This window comes from Staurois parvus, unplaced genomic scaffold (assembly GCF_062004578.1).
Source record: "Staurois parvus isolate SC_StPar_1 unplaced genomic scaffold, SC_StPar_1.0 ptg000023l, whole genome shotgun sequence".
Taxonomy (NCBI): Eukaryota; Metazoa; Chordata; class Amphibia; order Anura; family Ranidae; genus Staurois; species Staurois parvus.
In genome coordinates, this window is record NW_028317819.1 from 1,445,538 (window position 1) to 1,463,744 (window position 18,207).

At 51.7% G+C, this 18,207-nt stretch overlaps 1 protein-coding gene across 2 annotated transcripts in view; it reads left to right on the forward strand.

The window, feature by feature from the left end:
• OS9 (OS9 endoplasmic reticulum lectin) overlaps nucleotides 1-18,207 on the forward strand; it is an 81,780-nt gene that overhangs the window by 509 nt on the left and 63,064 nt on the right. For both annotated transcript variants that reach the window (XM_089692652.1, XM_089692656.1), the window contains exon 2: nucleotides 16,772-16,948. In XM_089692652.1, coding sequence (XP_089548778.1) covers nucleotides 16,772-16,948 — 177 coding nt within the window. The remainder of the gene's footprint in view (nucleotides 1-16,771; nucleotides 16,949-18,207) is intronic.

Genomic DNA, 18,207 nt, shown 5'->3' on the forward strand with positions numbered 1-18,207 from the left:
CCCCACCAATACCACACACACACCTTACACCCCCCCCTCCAATACCACACACACCTTACACCCCCCCACCAATACCACACACACCTTACACCCCCCCACCAATACCACACACACCTTACACCCCCCACCAATACCACACACACCTTACACCCCCCACCAATACCACACACACCTTACACCCCCCACCAATACCACACACACACCTTACACCCCCCCCTCCAATACCACACACACATTTTACCCCCCCCCCCCACCAATACCACACACACACACCTTACACCCCCCTCCAAATACCACACACACACCTTACACCCCCCCCCCTCCAATACCACACACACCTTACACCCCCCCCCCCCCCTCCAATACCACACACACCTTACACCCCCCCCCCCCCCTCCAATACCACACACACCTTACACCCCCCCCAATACCACACACACCTCTTACACCCCCCCCAATACCACACACCTCTTACACCCCCCCCAACAACACCGCGCGTCCCCCCCCCAACAACACCGCGCGTCCCCCCCCCAACAACACCGCGCGTCCCCCCCCCAACAACACCGCGCGTCCCCCCCCCAACAACACCGCGCGTCCCCCCCCCAACAACACCGCGCGTCCCCCCCCAACAACACCGCGCGTCCCCCCCCCCCAACAACACCGCGCGTCCCCCCCCCCCCAACAACACCGCGCGTCCCCCCCCCCACAACACCGCGCGTCCCCCCCCCCCAACAACACCGCGCGTCCCCCCCCCCAACAACACCGCGCGTCCCCCCCCCCAACAACACCGCGCGTCCCCCCCCCCCCAACAACACCGCGCGTCCCCCCCCCCCCCCAACAACACCGCGCGTCCCCCCCCCCCCAACAACACCGCGCGTCCCCCCCCCCCAACAACACCGCGCGTCCCCCCCCCCCAACAACACCGCGCGTCCCCCCCCCAACAACACCGCGCGTCCCCCCCCCCCCAACAACACCGCGCGTCCCCCCCCCCCAACAACACCGCGCGTCCCCCCCCCCCAACAACACCGCGCGTCCCCCCCCCCCAACAACACCGCGCGTCCCCCCCCCCCAACAACACCGCGCGTCCCCCCCCCCAACAACACCGCGCGTCCCCCCCCCCAACAACACCGCGCGTCCCCCCCCCCAACAACACCGCGCGTCCCCCCCCCAACAACACCGCGCGTCCCCCCCCCCAACAACACCGCGCGTCCCCCCCCCAACAACACCGCGCGTCCCCCCCCCCCAACAACACCGCGCGTCCCCCCCCCCCCCAACAACACCGCGCGTCCCCCCCCCCCCAACAACACCGCGCGTCCCCCCCCCCCAACAACACCGCGCGTCCCCCCCCCCCAACAACACCGCGCGTCCCCCCCCCCCAACAACACCGCGCGTCCCCCCCCCCCAACAACACCGCGCGTCCCCCCCCCCCAACAACACCGCGCGTCCCCCCCCCCCAACAACACCGCGCGTCCCCCCCCCCCAACAACACCGCGCGTCCCCCCCCCCCAACAACACCGCGCGTCCCCCCCCCCAACAACACCGCGCGTCCCCCCCCCCAACAACACCGCGCGTCCCCCCCCCCCCAACAACACCGCGCGTCCCCCCCCCCCAACAACACCGCGCGTCCCCCCCCCCCAACAACACCGCGCGTCCCCCCCCCCCAACAACACCGCGCGTCCCCCCCCCCAACAACACCGCGCGTCCCCCCCCCCCAACAACACCGCGCGTCCCCCCCCCCCAACAACACCGCGCGTCCCCCCCCCCAACAACACCGCGCGTCCCCCCCCCCCAACAACACCGCGCGTCCCCCCCCCCCAACAACACCGCGCGTCCCCCCCCCCCAACAACACCGCGCGTCCCCCCCCCCCCAACAACACCGCGCGTCCCCCCCCCCCAACAACACCGCGCGTCCCCCCCCCCCAACAACACCGCGCGTCCCCCCCCCCCAACAACACCGCGCGTCCCCCCCCCCCAACAACACCGCGCGTCCCCCCCCCCCCAACAACACCGCGCGTCCCCCCCCCCAACAACACCGCGCGTCCCCCCCCCCCAACAACACCGCGCGTCCCCCCCCCCCAACAACACCGCGCGTCCCCCCCCCCCAACAACACCGCGCGTCCCCCCCCCCCAACAACACCGCGCGTCCCCCCCCCCCAACAACACCGCGCGTCCCCCCCCCCCAACAACACCGCGCGTCCCCCCCCCCCAACAACACCGCGCGTCCCCCCCCCCCAACAACACCGCGCGTCCCCCCCCCCCAACAACACCGCGCGTCCCCCCCCCCCAACAACACCGCGCGTCCCCCCCCCCCAACAACACCGCGCGTCCCCCCCCCCCAACAACACCGCGCGTCCCCCCCCCCCCAACAACACCGCGCGTCCCCCCCCCCCAACAACACCGCGCGTCCCCCCCCCCCAACAACACCGCGCGTCCCCCCCCCCCAACAACACCGCGCGTCCCCCCCCCCCAACAACACCGCGCGTCCCCCCCCCCCAACAACACCGCGCGTCCCCCCCCCCCAACAACACCGCGCGTCCCCCCCCCCCAACAACACCGCGCGTCCCCCCCCCCCAACAACACCGCGCGTCCCCCCCCCCCAACAACACCGCGCGTCCCCCCCCCCCAACAACACCGCGCGTCCCCCCCCCCCAACAACACCGCGCGTCCCCCCCCCCCAACAACACCGCGCGTCCCCCCCCCCCAACAACACCGCGCGTCCCCCCCCCCCAACAACACCGCGCGTCCCCCCCCCCCAACAACACCGCGCGTCCCCCCCCCCCAACAACACCGCGCGTCCCCCCCCCCCAACAACACCGCGCGTCCCCCCCCCCCAACAACACCGCGCGTCCCCCCCCCCAACAACACCGCGCGTCCCCCCCCCCAACAACACCGCGCGTCCCCCCCCCCCAACAACACCGCGCGTCCCCCCCCCCCAACAACACCGCGCGTCCCCCCCCCCCAACAACACCGCGCGTCCCCCCCCCCAACAACACCGCGCGTCCCCCCCCCCCAACAACACCGCGCGTCCCCCCCCCCCCAACAACACCGCGCGTCCCCCCCCCCCAACAACACCGCGCGTCCCCCCCCCCCAACAACACCGCGCGTCCCCCCCCCCCAACAACACCGCGCGTCCCCCCCCCCCCAACAACACCGCGCGTCCCCCCCCCCCCAACAACACCGCGCGTCCCCCCCCCCCCAACAACACCGCGCGTCCCCCCCCCCCCAACAACACCGCGCGTCCCCCCCCCCCAACAACACCGCGCGTCCCCCCCCCCAACAACACCGCGCGTCCCCCCCCCCCAACAACACCGCGCGTCCCCCCCCCCCCAACAACACCGCGCGTCCCCCCCCCCCAACAACACCGCGCGTCCCCCCCCCCCAACAACACCGCGCGTCCCCCCCCCCCAACAACACCGCGCGTCCCCCCCCCCCAACAACACCGCGCGTCCCCCCCCCGCGCGCCTCCTCCCCCTCCCTCCGCCCACCACCGCGCGCCTCCTCCCCCTCCCTCCGCCCACCACCGCGCGCCTCCTCCCCCTCCCTCCGCCCACCACCGCGCGCCTCCTCCCCCTCCCTCCGCCCACCACCGCGCGCCTCCTCCCCCTCCCTCCGCCCACCACCGCGCGCCTCCTCCCCCTCCCTCCGCCCACCACCGCGCGCCTCCTCCCCCTCCCTCCCCCCCCCACCACCGCGCGCCTCCTCCCCCTCCCTCCGCCCAACACCGCGCGCCTCATCCCCCCTCCCCCAACACTGCATGCCATCCCCCACACCGCGCGCCTTATCTCCCCCCCCCCACACCGCGCGCCTCCTCCCCCCCCCCCCCACACCGCGCGCCTCCTCCCTCCCCCCCCCCACACCGCGCGCCTCCTCCCTCCCCCCCCCCACACCGCGCCTCATCCCCCTCCCCCAACACTGCATGCCCCCCCAACACCGCGCGCCTCATCCCCCTCCTCCCCAACAACACGCACCTCCAAAACCCTCCCCCCCCCCAACACTGCGCGCCTCCTCCTCCCCCCCCCCAACACTGCGCGCCTCCTCCCCCCCCCCCCAACAACACCGCGCGTCCCCCCCCCCCCCCCAACAACACCGCGCGTCCCCCCCCCGCGCGCCTCCTCCCCCTCCCTCCGCCCACCACCGCGCGCCTCCTCCCCCTCCCTCCGCCCACCACCGCGCGCCTCCTCCCCCTCCCTCCCCCCACCACCGCGCGCCTCCTCCCCCTCCCTCCCCCCCCCACCACCGCGCGCCTCATCCCCCCTCCCCCCCAACACCGCGCGCCTCATCCCCCCTCCCCCAACACTGCATGCCATCCCCCACACCGCGCGCCTTATCTCCCCCCCCCCACACCGCGCGCCTCCTCCCCCCCCCCCCCCCCACACCGCGCGCCTCCTCCCTCCCCCCCCCCACACCGCGCGCCTCCTCCCTCCCCCCCCAACACCGCGCCTCATCCCCCTCCCCCAACACTGCATGCCCCCCCAACACCGCGCGCCTCATCCCCCTCCTCCCCAACAACACGCACCTCCAAAACCCTCCCCCCCCCAACACTGCGCGCCTCCTCCTCCCCCCCCCCCCAACACTGCGCGCCTCCTCCCCCCCCCCCAACACCGCGCGCCTCCTCCTCCCCCCCCCCCCAACACCGCGCGCCTCCTCCCCCCCCCCCCCAACACCGCGCGCCTCCTCCTCCCCCCCCCCAACACCGCGCGCCTCCTCCCCCCCCCCCAACACCGCGCGCCTCATCCCCCCCTCCCCCCCAATACCGCGCGCCTCATCCCCCTCCCCCAACACTGCATGCCATCCCCCACACCGCGCGTCTTATCCCCCCCCCCCACAACACCACGCGCCTCATCCCCCTCCCCCCCAACAAGACCCTTTCATATCAGTCACATGTGCTCACAGTGAACCTGCTCTTATCTGAAAAGCACAGGGCGCCAGTGGCGGGACCTGCCAATTCTGGTGTTCAATGGCAAATGCAAATGCCAACTGAGCTCTATGGTCCTGGGCTGTGAGCACAGGGCCCACTAGAGGATGTCGGGCCCTCAGGCCACCCTCATGAAGTCTGTTTCTGATTGTTTGGTCACAGACATTCACACCAGTGGTCTGCTGGAAGTCATTTCGTAGGGCTCTGGCAGTGCTCATCCTGTTCCTCCTTGCACAAATGACCTTCTGCAGCCCTGCCCAGCTCTCCTAGAGTAACTGCCTGTCTCCTGGAATCTCCTCCATGCTCTTGAGACTGTGCTGGGAGATGCAGCAAATCTTCTGGCAATGGCATCTATTGATCTGCCATCCTGGAGGAGTTGGAATGCCTGTGCAACCTCTGTAGGGTCCAGGTATCTCCTCATGCTACCAGTAGTGACACTGACCCTAGCCAAATGCAAAACTAGTGAAAAACAGAAAAGATGAGTAGAGAAAAAGTCAGTGTCCTCCACCTGTGAAACCATTCCTGTTTTGGAATTAAACCAAATTTTAGCATTTACACCAACATGTATTCTGCTACATATGTTTGCTAAAAAAATATTCCAACACGTGTAACCTAATTGGTTTGCGTGAAAGTAATAGCGTTTACAAATGGCGGTGCATATATACTGGAATTTATTTTTTATTTTTACTAGTAATGGCGGCGATCAGTGACAACTAGCGGGACTGCAGAGGACATTCTGACACTTGTGACAGTGACACCAATACAGTGATCAGTGCTAAAAAAAAAAAGTAATGGCACTCGGCAGGAAGGAGTTAACATGAGGGGCGATCAAAGGGTTAACTGCATGCAGGGAGTGTTTTACCAGGAGGCCATGTCAGTGTGCTTTACTGTAATCACGCTGCTCTGGATGGCCATTCAGAGCAGTGTGCCCGAGCTGACATGGAGGAGGGACTGTTAGTAAACAAAGCAGTCCTCCTCCCCGTCGGAGATCTTCGGAAATCGCCGGGCACTGGTGAGTAATTACCGGCTGGGACCTGGTGATTGGCCGCGAATGGCAGTGTGGGTAGGGCTCATGTCTCGCGTGCGCCCACTACCCGAAAATGCTAAATCACGTGTAGCTGTATTTCTGCTATAGGGCAGACGGGAAGCTGTTAACAACCCGCTCTGCTACTTAACTGACAAGATCAATATCCCAGGAGTTTCATTGACTTGATGCTATACTCTGATTAAAAAGTGTTCCTTTAATTTCTTTTGAGGTGTGTATGTACTAATTATTATTATATTTATATCCTCTACCTAATGTGTCAACAGGGGTTTTTAAAAAATAGTAGGGTGTTTTTAATTAAATTAAATTTTTTGGTTATATGGAAAAATGCATGTCGTTTTCCAAGTATGAAATAAAGAAGGAAGTGAAAGTAGTCTATTCACTGCTGAATGAACTGGAGAGAAGAAATATTTGCATATTAAGAATAAATCTTTAACGGTAGGTCAGGCACATAGGCAAGGACACTCTAAAGCAATTCATTCCAGCACCTGTCACCATTTCATGTTATTTCAAGTAACATTGAAAACACAAGAGGTTTTGTTGTTTACCAGAATAGTACAAGAACAGGAAAAGTTGGCATAAACTGTCTTTTTAGAATCTGTTGACATTAAAAAAAAATGCATATGTTGAAATGGAATCTATAGAAATTTACATATACACAATCCCTAATCCACAGTTTTTCTTCACATTTGTAATTTCTCTCTCTCTCCAGATAAAACAAATATAGCCTGCCTTTCATATTCATGCATTTTAAGTGAAATTGCTCAGCAAGCACTGAATACTTGATTTGCTTGGAAGTTGAAGGCTTATCCAAGGATCTCATTATTTTCAAAAGATGAAATCTTACTGTGAAAGTTTATAATAAAAAGGAAATCTAAATAAAATAATGCCACCCATGCTCTGCAGCCTTAAAGTGACATTAACCTAAACATTTTATATTGCAGTTTACCAATCCTTAACCACAAGGCTACAGGGCACTTATACCCCCTTCCTGACCAGGCCAATTTCCAGCTTTCAGCGCTGTTGCACTTTGAATGACAATTGCGCGGTCATGCAACACTGTACCCATATGAAATTTGTATCATTTTTTTTGTGACAGAGCTTTATTTTGGTAGTATTTAATCCACTCTGGGTTTTTTATTTTTTCTTAAACAAACCAAAAACCACTGAAAATTTGAAAAAAAAACGTTTTTTCTTAGTTTTTGTTATAAAATTTTGTAAATAAGTGATTTTTCTCCTTCACTGATGTGCGCTAAAGAGGCTGCACTGATTAGCACTGATAGGCTGCACTGATGGACACTGATAGGTGGCACTGATGAGGAGGCATTGACCGGCATCACTGATGGGCACTGAAAGGCAGCTCAGATGGGCACTATGTGGCATTGATGTGGCACTGGCATGTGGCACTGATGGGCACTGGCACGTGGCACTGATGGACACTGAAAGGTGGCACTGCTGGGACTACACTGATCATCAGGGCACACGGATCATCAGTGCTCTGATGATTATTGTACATGTCCCCTCCGTGGAATTCCGATTACCAGCTCTCCTCTTGAGCTGTCAGAGTAACCGCTCGAGAGGAGAGAAATGCCGATAACCGGCATTTCCCTGTTTACATGTGATCAGCTGTGATTGGACACAGCTGATCACATGACCGAGCCGATATCTTCGGCTCTTTGCGTGGATCAGTGATCCGCTGTGTCTGAGGGACACAGCGCACCGCCGATCGCCGCGGTGCACGCTTCGCGAGCCGCGCAGTTAGAATGGGAGGACGTCATATGTTGTCCTCCCAGAACGAGAGAACCACCTTGTGTCCGTCATATTACTATATGGCGGGCAGGAGGTGGTTAAAGCTGAGCTCCAGGAGTTCAGCCACTTTCTAAAATGTGAGAGATTACTATGGGTTAAAGCAGAAGTAAAGTCTAAATAAATAACAGGGATGCACTGATTGAGTATTTTCACTCATACTCTTGAAAATGCTCTCAATACCGGAAACCAATACATTCGGTGCAATTTGCGTCAAATACAAATTTCACCACAAAAGAATATCAGAGAGAAGGCCACGGAGATTTAAAATCCAGAGACCTGTGAAGCAGCTTTCTCTCCTCTCCTTGCAGGGATAATCATTACAGGCTAGACAACTTCTGATTGGTTAGCACTGTCCATGTGACAGTGCTGACCAATCAAAAACCCTCAGCCCTATCATCGCTGCAAGGAGAGGAGGGTAAGCCATAGGGATTTCAAATACCTGCGGTTTTCTCCTTTTCTACAGCTGAGAAACTGGAGCATCTCCCACCAAGGTATACATCCCCACACGTATATGCAGTAAAGTATGCTGGTTATACTCGCTGTGGAACCTAAGGGGTTAATCCTCTGCATTGTGTAAAAATGCTGTTTGATCCTGACTTCTCTGATCCTCCCCTTCCAGAGCCCCTCCACCCCCTTCTTATCTCCTGATAAGATATATTGTGTGGAGTCACTCTGCACATGTTCAGTTTGGTGTATTGCTTTTTTTTTTTTTTTTTTTTTCCAGCACAGGGCCAAGCAGCACTGTCCAGACAGATGTCAGGAGTCCTGCATCTTACTAGAACAGAGAAAACTCCTCCTACAAGCTTTAATATGTGCTTGGCTGGACACTGACAGAAGTCACAAGACTGCTCTAACTGCTGATCAGAAAAAGTATTTAGCAGTTTATATTTACTAAAATAATTAATTGCACTTCCATGTACTGTGGGAGACCAGATATAGTGAATGCAGGGTTCTAGGGTTAGTAACTAACTACTAACTTATGCACCAATGAGGTGGACTCATCTCTTTAATTTACAACTGACAGTGTTACTGAGAGCTGGAGCATAGCTATTGCCATTCTGCCTACTTTTACCCTCCTCCTGCCCAATCACAGAGCGCTTTGTATTTTGTAAATCTATGCACAAAATAAAAAGCCTTCTGTGAATGAACAGCAGAGGGGAGGAAGGGGCAGAGCTGTGTGTGTGTGGGGGGGGTGGGCAATGTTCCTGTCAGATCACCAGGAGTATAGCGATAGTGAAACTGTCAATTGTAATTGAAAGGGATAACTCCTCCAGGAGCTTGCGTGTATCTTATTGGACTTAACCCATAGTAAGTCAGCAGATTTTAGAAAGTGGTGGAATTCCTGCAGTTCATCTTAAGTATAACTGAAAGCAAAACTTTCTTTTTTAGTTTTGGATAGAGTGGAGAGGGATTAGAAATTGTCGTGTTTTATTGCTGTCTGTGTCTTCGTTAGGGAGTATCACCCTCGCTTTGTCCTGTTTGCTGTTGTCGAAGGTGAAAGTAAAAAATTTTGGGTTGTCTTTGTTGAAGCACCTTTTGATTTTTATTACAGCAGTCTTTTCGGGTATGAGTTCTATCAACATGGCACGTCTTGACTTGGAAATATTTGCTCACTCTTCCTTGTAAAAATACTCCAAATCTGTCAGATTGCAAGAGTGTCCCCTGTGCACAGCCCTCTTCAGATCGCTCCACAGATTTTCGATCAGATTCAGGTCTGCGCTCTGGCTGGGCTTTTCCAAAACTTTAATCTTCTTTTGGTGAAGTCATTCCTTTGTTGGCTTGGATCCATGCTTTGGGTCGTTGTGAAGCTGAAAAATTAAGTTACTATTCATGTTCAGCTTTCTAGCAGAAGCCTGAAGGTTTTGTGCCAATATTGACTGGTATTTGGAACTGTTCATAATTTCCTCTACCTTGACTAAGGCCGCAATTCCAGCTGTAGAAAAACAGCTCCAAAGCATGATGCTGCCACCACCATGCTTCACTGTGGTATGGTGTTGTTTTGGTGATGTGCAGTGGTTTTTGTACCAAACATATTTTTTTGAAATTATGACCAAAAAGTTCAACCTTGGTTTCATCAGAGCATAAAACATTTTCCCACATGCTTTTGTGAGACTTAAGATATGTTTTTGCAAAACGTAGCCGGACTTGGATGTTTTTCTTGTAAGAAAAGGCTTCAGTCTTGCCACTCTACCCTATATCAAAAACCTTTTCTCAAACCTTATACCAGATACCCTAAAACTTAATGCATTAAATATCCAAAATTAAAGGCCAAAGTGTCCACAAAAATAAATCTTCCAAATGTTGTGTGAAAATATCCAATTCACCGGTCCAGGATACCTCAAAAATATGAAACTAAATATAGTGCGTTATCCTTAAAATTATTCAGTGGTGTGTGATTCCCTGCAAAACACTCGTGGAGAAGAAAAAAAAAAAATCTATAAGATGAACAAACACAGCACTCTGTGAATCTCAAATTCAAACATGAATATCAGCACTGCAAAAGATATGAATACATAAAATAAAAGTGAACAGTCCGTGACTCCCCCACTTGAGAGGTAAATTCACAACAAGCTGCACAACCTGTGATAATGTGCTAAAATCAATGGTGCCACACCATAGTGGAATTCAATGCAATTACCTTCTCAGCTTAGACCAGCATACACAAGCACTCCAGGGTATTTGCAGCTTCCACCCTGCGGATATGCCCAATTCAATCTCCCCCGCTCCTCATAAGTGCAGAGAAGACAATCAGTGGAGTATGAAGGGTAACATAACAGCTTTAATGGATTCTTACATTAATACAAGGAAAAACCGTCCATCCTTTCCAGGAGTTCTCACAGCCGAATTCCAATATCAAAGATGGCCGCGCCGCTCCTTCTGGTTTTGCGTCTGATGTCACGTCCTTGACGCGTTTCGTCACTTGCAACTTTTTTTTTTCTTCTCGAGTGTTTTGCATGGAATCACATACCACTGAATAATTTTAAGGATAACGCACTATATTTAGTTTCATATTTTTGAGGTATCCTGGACTTGGAGTGGTGAATTGGATATTTTCACACAACATTTGGAAGATTTATTTTTGTGGACACTTTGGACTTTAATTTTGGATATTTATTACATTAAGATTTAGGGTATCTGGTATAAGATTTTGAGAAAAGGTTTTTGATGTTTGTACTTTCAAGGGTGAAAGGTTGACTTTTCTTTGGGGATTATTAAAGAGTTTTGATAATTGTCACTCTACCCTATAGCCCAGACATATGAAGAATACGGTAGATTGTTGTCACATGTACCACACAGCCAGTATTTGCCAGATATTCCTGTACCTCCTTTAGTGTTGCTGTAGGTCTCTTGGCAGTCTCCCAGACTAGTTTTTTTTCTCGTCTTTTCATCAGTTTTGGAGGGACGTTCAGTTCTTGGTAATGTCACTGTTTTGCCATATTTTCCCAAGTCATCTTCCAGGACAGCTTCACATGAGAGAGGCTCCTCCCTCCAGGAAACACCTGATCCACTTGATCTTAATAAATAGCCTCTCTGCCCCTGGGGTCCTCAGTATTTGTTTCCTTTGGCCAGGACTGACACTACCCTGTTCATTTTTTTGTTTTACCTAGGCTGTCTGGCGGGGTACAGAGGTCTCCTGGATAAGGCTACCCCCTGCCAAGCAAGACAGGGACCTTGCGAGGTGGCCTCATTTGGGGTTCCCGTGGAATTTTTCAGAGGGCAGAATTAGGGGAGACAGCACCCCTCTTTCTGCTCCAATTTACGGTCCTGCTGGGCTCACCAGGGGGGAGGAGCCTGGTAGGCCGACCTGGGAGCCAAGGGGCCCGCAACCCTGTGGGCGAGTAACCTGCCTTCCTCTGCTGCAGGATGCTGACATATTTGGCTAAGGCACCTGGCAGGAGAGCGTGGGAATGGTGACATGATGTCCGGGCGACGATGGGAATGTCCGTTCCGTGCGCCGGGACACGTGAACGACACTTCCAGTGCCCGGAAACGGGAAGAAGACCACAGCCATCTTGGATATGTGCAGCGGTCTACAAGCTTGCCCCACGCCATGGCTGTATTCTGGATCCACTAGGGCCGTGATGGGAGGTCAGTACAATTGGACCCTAGGAGAGGGTGGGGCCCCGTCACCCTACAAACGAAGCAGCCGCCAAGACGGGAAAACGGTCGGGATGGAGGCAGATCTGTCAGGGGGGCCTATATTTTTTGTGTCTGCCCGTTCTTCGATGGGCTCACAGGAGGAGGAAAGAAAGGAGGAGACCCCATGTGAGATAAGAAATGCACAAAACCTGGAAGAACTGGATCTCTCTCTGCACAACCAACTATATGCAGGGCTACAAAAAAAAAGTGGCCGCACGTTCCTGGTTCGTTCCACACTATGGTCTATCATAAAAAGATAATGGGAAGAGCCAGAAAGGAAAGCCTTTTTTTTTTTCTTTCTCAATTTTAAGAGGTGATTCCCATTTAAAATGAAAGATGCGTCAATATGGGAATCTTGCCGAAATCCAGATGCTCTTTCAAGTATTTCAAGAAGCACGGATTTGTCATTTGAAGACCGGGGCTCCCTAAATGACCCAATGGACCGTAAAGCCAACACATACCTCAGGAGAGTGCAGGAAGCATCTGAAATAAACTTTACACCAGCGATAGCAACGACTTGTGTTTGCCGAACCCTGGATGTATGGCTAGGCCAGCTCTGTTCTCACCTGGAACAAAGTACGCCGGAAGACGAAATTCTCAAATCACTACTGGTTTTGGAAAAGGCAGTGACCTTTATCACGCATGCATGGGCTGAAACCATTACACAGCAAAATCAACTAGAAGAGCCATTTGGCTGAAGTCTTGGCAGGGGGAAATCGCTTCCAAATCTAGACTGTGCGGCCTTCCCTTAGCTCCTCTTCAGCCCGGAGCTGACTTCAGTCCTCGAGAGATCCATCGCCAAAAAAAAGGGATTCCCAGTTCCCAATAGGCAAGCGGGATGAAAGGTGTGGTGTTTATTTTGTTTTTTTATTTATTTATTTTGTACCACCAGGCAGTGCTCAACTAAAGAAGCTACATTTCAGGACCAGAAGAGTCTGGTTTTCAAAAAGAGGGAAGGAGAAGGGAGGTTTCTCTTCAACCCCAACCAGGATAAACCCAAAATTCAATCCAAGTGATGGGCGGAGCCATGTGGGAGGAAGGCTGGGATACTTCCATACGCATTGCCTACAAACTACCCAGAATACATTTATCCTAGACATCATTCAGAACGGCTACAAGATAGAATTTTTGCGACTCCACTGCCAAGGGAGGAGGAAAAGGCTTGTGAACTTTTTGGAAGAAATGCTCCAACAGAATGTGGTCAGTCAGTTGGGGGAAGAGGAAAATATTGGAATAGAACCCCCTTTTTCTTAAGAAGGAAGACATCGGAGAATTACAGAATAATACTCAACCTAAAAAAAAAAACCAAAAAACGGATTTGTAATTCAAAAAATGTTGCATGGAGACAATCTACACGGTGAAAGAAATACTTTTCCCCAGGGTGTTCATGGCATCAATAGACCTAAAGGATGCATACCTTCACATACCAATAAGGGAGGAGTCAAGAAAGTTCCTGAGGTTCGTGCTAAAGGGGCACAAGAAGAGAACGATCTTGGTCCGATTCCACGCACTTCCCTTTGGTCTGTCTTCATCACCAAGGATATTCACAAAGAACCTAGTGAAAGCACTACAGAGCTTGAGGCTGAAGGGAATAAACATTATCTCCTACCTGGAAGACTTACTCTTGTTTGCGGACACGAAAGAGGCTCTAGAAAGTCATGTGGCGTATACAATATCCTTCTTGAAATGCCTAGGATGTCTAATAAATACAGAGGAATCACAGCTAATACCTTCCAACAGAATTACATATTTGGGATATATTCTGGATTCAACAACCACCTTTTTTATACCTAAGGTGCTCAAACTACACCAGGACACAATGAGTCTTCGAGAGACGCCAGTCTGTACGATCACAAATCCCATGAAGCTTGTTGGTCAAATGACCGCAGCCATACTGGGGGTGCAATGGGCATTAGGGGTCAGCAGTGCAGAGGAGGGGTTAGCAGGACAGGGTACAGGAGTCAGCATGGCAGAAGACAGTGGTCAGTGGAGTTGAGGACAGGGCCACTGTTGGCAGGGCACATAAGAGATCTCCTCCTCCTCCCCACACAGCACATAGCTGAGATCAGTATCCCTCCACACAGTGTGTAGCTGGCTACTGCAGCTGCCAATCTAGTCAAGGAATTTCACAGATCAGAACTGCAACTAGCTACACATTGTGTAGAACAATGCTGTGGGGAATCTGATCTCAGCTATGTGCTGTGTGGGGAGGAGATCTATTGAGTGCCTTGTGTGCACTGCAGACAGTGCCAAGACAAGGTTGCCTAGCACTCAAGGTGAAGGTGACAAACTACGCTCCCCAACCACATCACCCCCCCTCCCCCCCCAAAAAAAAGCACTAATCAACATGCTCACCCCCTAAGCATAAATTTCTTCTGCAAGCCCAAATTCTACCCAAATAAAAATGCAAAATTCCCCATCCTCAAAGCCCAAACTCCCCTTCCCGCTCAAATCCCCCCAATCCCTAACAAATCTTCCATGCCCCAAAAATCATCCCTCCTAGCGCACATCCTCTTTCTCCCAAATCCCCCCTCCTAGTACAAACCCTCTCCCCCAAATCACTCTTCCAAGTACAAATTCTCTCCCTAATCCCCCCCCGTACAAATCCCCACTCCCAGTTTAAATCCTTTACCAAATTTCCCCTTCTAGTACACCTAGTAAAAATTCCCCCCACTCCTAGCACAAACCCTCTCTCCCAAATTCCTACTCCTAGCGTAAATCCTCTCCTCAAATCTGCCCTCCTAGTACAAAAATACTCCCCCCTAAATCTCCCTCCTAGCACAAATCCTGCCTTCAGTAAAAATCATCCCCCCTTCTAGTATATATTCCCCCCCCCCCTTCAATTCCTCCTAGCACAACTGCCTACAAATTACCCTTCCCAGCACAAATCCCCGCATACCCAAATCACCCTAGTAGCACATATTCCACCCCCCTCCTCCCAAATTCTCCTAGCACAATCCTCACTCCCCCCCCCCCCCATTCCCCCCTTCAAGCACAAATCTTCGACAATCCTGCCTCCTAACTCATTACCCCCCCCCCTCCAATTACTCTTCCCAGCACAAACAGCCCCCCACCCCACTCCTCCTCCACAAGCTCCCCCAATCTTACAGGAGTAGTAAGGAGATGCAAGCTCCCTATGATCTCCCTCCTCCTGTCATAACAGCGATCCTCCATACAGCAGGTTACATAGGATCGCAATTATATCTGATGGCACACAGCTTCATTACCCGCCCCCGTCTCCTCCAAAGACTGCTCAGCTCTTGTAAATGTGGATGGGGGTGGGTAATGAAGCTGTGTGCCATCGGATATAATAGCGATCCTATGTAACCTGCTGTATGGAGGATTGCTGTTATGACAGGAGGTGGAGATCAGAGATTCCGCATCTCCTCCCTGCTCTCTCCTTTCTGCCATTCTTGTCTGGACTATTATCTTTAGATGCGGCCGGCCGTGACTCAAGGGATGGGGGGAGAAAGCCATGCCATTGACGCTTGTTCCTGCATTATTAGTACTTCAAGTCTTGGAGTCTAAGGGATGAGTTCCAAAATATATAAAAATCTCCCCAAAGTAAATCTACGTACACGTTAATTCAGACTAAGCACATGATGTAAAATTGCATAAACAGAGACCATGTTAACCATTTCCTGTCCGGCCCATGTATATAGCTGGGAGCATTGCAGGAGCAGGTGGCCGTTTATAAATGTCCTCCCCGCCTGTGCGCGCTCCCTGATCCGGTGTCCTCCGGACACAACGGAACACCGCTGTACGGGACGTCTGTGTGAGGTCCCGATCATGTGATCACTGATTGGCCAATTAGTGATCACATGAATAGTAGTGAGCAAGATGTCACTTCTGACATCATTGATCATTCACAGATTTCACTAGTAGTAGGCACAGAGGTCACATGGTACAAGGCTATTCACAACAGCCTTTTACCATGTGACAAGCTGTGACCAATCACAGCTCATACAGTATTTCTCAATAGCTGCAAGAATGCAGCCAGAGAAGGAGAAATTATTAGCCTTTATGGGTGTAAAAAGCAATCCCTGTAAAAAAATAAAAAAATCACCCCCCTACAAGTAGTACAGTGTCACTATGGTGACTGTACTGCTAGGTTGACAGCATGTTAAAAAATAAATTAATATAAAAATGTCAATGTTTGAAAAATTATAATTTTTGGTTATAAACTAATCGATTAACACATTTTGGCCAAGATTTATGAAAGATTATTATTTGCAAAAGTTTATAAAAAATCTTTTTTTTTGTCAATGTTTGGACTTTTTATATAGCAAAAAAATAAAAATCCCAGTGGTGAATAAATACCACCAAAATAAAGTTTTGTGTCTCAAAAAAATGGTAAAAAATGAATAAGGGTACAGTGTTGCATGACCGCGCAATTGTAATTCAAAGTGTGATAGCACTGAAAGCTGAAAATTGGCCTGGACAGGAAGGGGGTGAAAGTGTCTGGACTTGAAGTGATTAACTGAAGGTTGCATGTGACACTGCACAGTAGTACCAAAGAAACAGCTGGAGTTATTTGCAAATTTTTATTTATTTATTTTTTTACATGTCAAGTTTGGCTCAATCTTTCTCACTGTATGAACTGTTGGTTTTTAAGGTAATCCATCAGATTGGAAAAACAAAAAACTAGGTTTGTGTATAATTTCAGGTTTTTATATATTTAGATATATGTATTTTTTCACATGTGGTTTTCATTGAAGGTAACCTTGTTTTTTCAATGGCATCATAAAGCATTACATCATTTTACAGAATTACTGCAATGCTAAGATGAGATTTAGAGATTTATGTATTATAGTCTATACACTTCTTCAACGGGTGTTGTGTTTTTGTTTTTTTTAATACAGAGCAAAGCTGACAACATTGTTACAATTGCCTCAAAATACAAGCAGAATTATGAATGTAAACTCCCAGCAATTGCTGTAAAATTTCAGCAGGAAAAGGAGGAAGACACTCAGGCCTACTCTGGACTCGGAATTTCTGATCTCCTAAAACCTATGGAAGCTGCACCATGCCTAACCAAGGTACATTTAACTGTACATTCAAACTGTGATCTCCCATGTGTAATGTTCACTGCCAGAATAAGTTAAATTTCAGCTCAAGTCATGGTTAACCACATGCCGCCCAGTCACTGTAGAAATACGGTGGCAGGGGTGCACGGCTGGGCAAAACCACGTTTTAAAACGTGTGTTTTAGAACAGGTAGGGGGCATGCGCGAGGCGCGGCCACCCTACCTGTCCCGCCGATCACGGTCACGGATGTCAGTCGCCGGATCACAGCCGGTCGTTACCGGCTATGTCCCGGCGATTGGCGGCAATCGCTGACAGAGAGCACAGCTGCAGTAGCTGTGCTTTCTGTCAGTTCCCTGACAGCTCCAGGACACGCTGATCGGGACAGAAGAGTTTCTCTCTCCCGATCAGCGGTGTTCCCTGCAGTACACACCCCCGCCCCCTAGTAAAACACTCCCCTCACACAGTTAACCTTTCCCTGAATAATCTTAACCCCTTCCTCCCCAGTGCCGTTAGTACAGGGTCAGTGGTTTTTTTTTTTTCCACTGATCACTGTATTGGTGTCACTGGGGATGTCAGTGACCCCAAGTCATTACCCCCCAATATCAGAATGTCCGCCGCAGTCCCGCCATAAGTTACTGATCGCCGCCATTAGTATAAAAAAAAACTAAAAATCCCTGTATCTTTCCCGCCATTTGTAAACGCTATAACTTTCACGTAAACCAATTAATTTACATGTATTGGGTTTTTTTTTAGCAAAGACATGTAGCAGAATGCATTTTGGCAGAAATTTATGACTAAATTTGATTTTTACTTTTTTTTTTTTACTGGACATGTTTTATAGCAAAAAGTCCAAAATATTGTTTTTTTTCCTCAAAATTGTCAGCCTTTTTTTCTTATAGCGCAAAAAATAAAAACCGCACAGGCGATCAAATACCACCAAAAGAAAGCTCAATTTGTGGGGAAAAAAAGGATGTAAATTTCATTTATGTACCTTTTTGTATGACCGTTAAACTAGCGCAGAGCTGTATAGCAAAAAAATGGCGTAAATTGCAGTATTTATACCATAGTTTGTAGACGCTATAACTTTCACACAAAGCAATCAATATACATTTATTGGGATTTTTTTTTACCAAAAACATGTAGCAGAATACATTTTGGCCTAAATTTATAACTAACTTTTGAGTTTACTATATATTTTTTATAGCTGAAAGTAAAAAATATAGTTTTTCTTCACAATTTTTGGCCTTTTTTTGTTTATAGCATGAAAAATA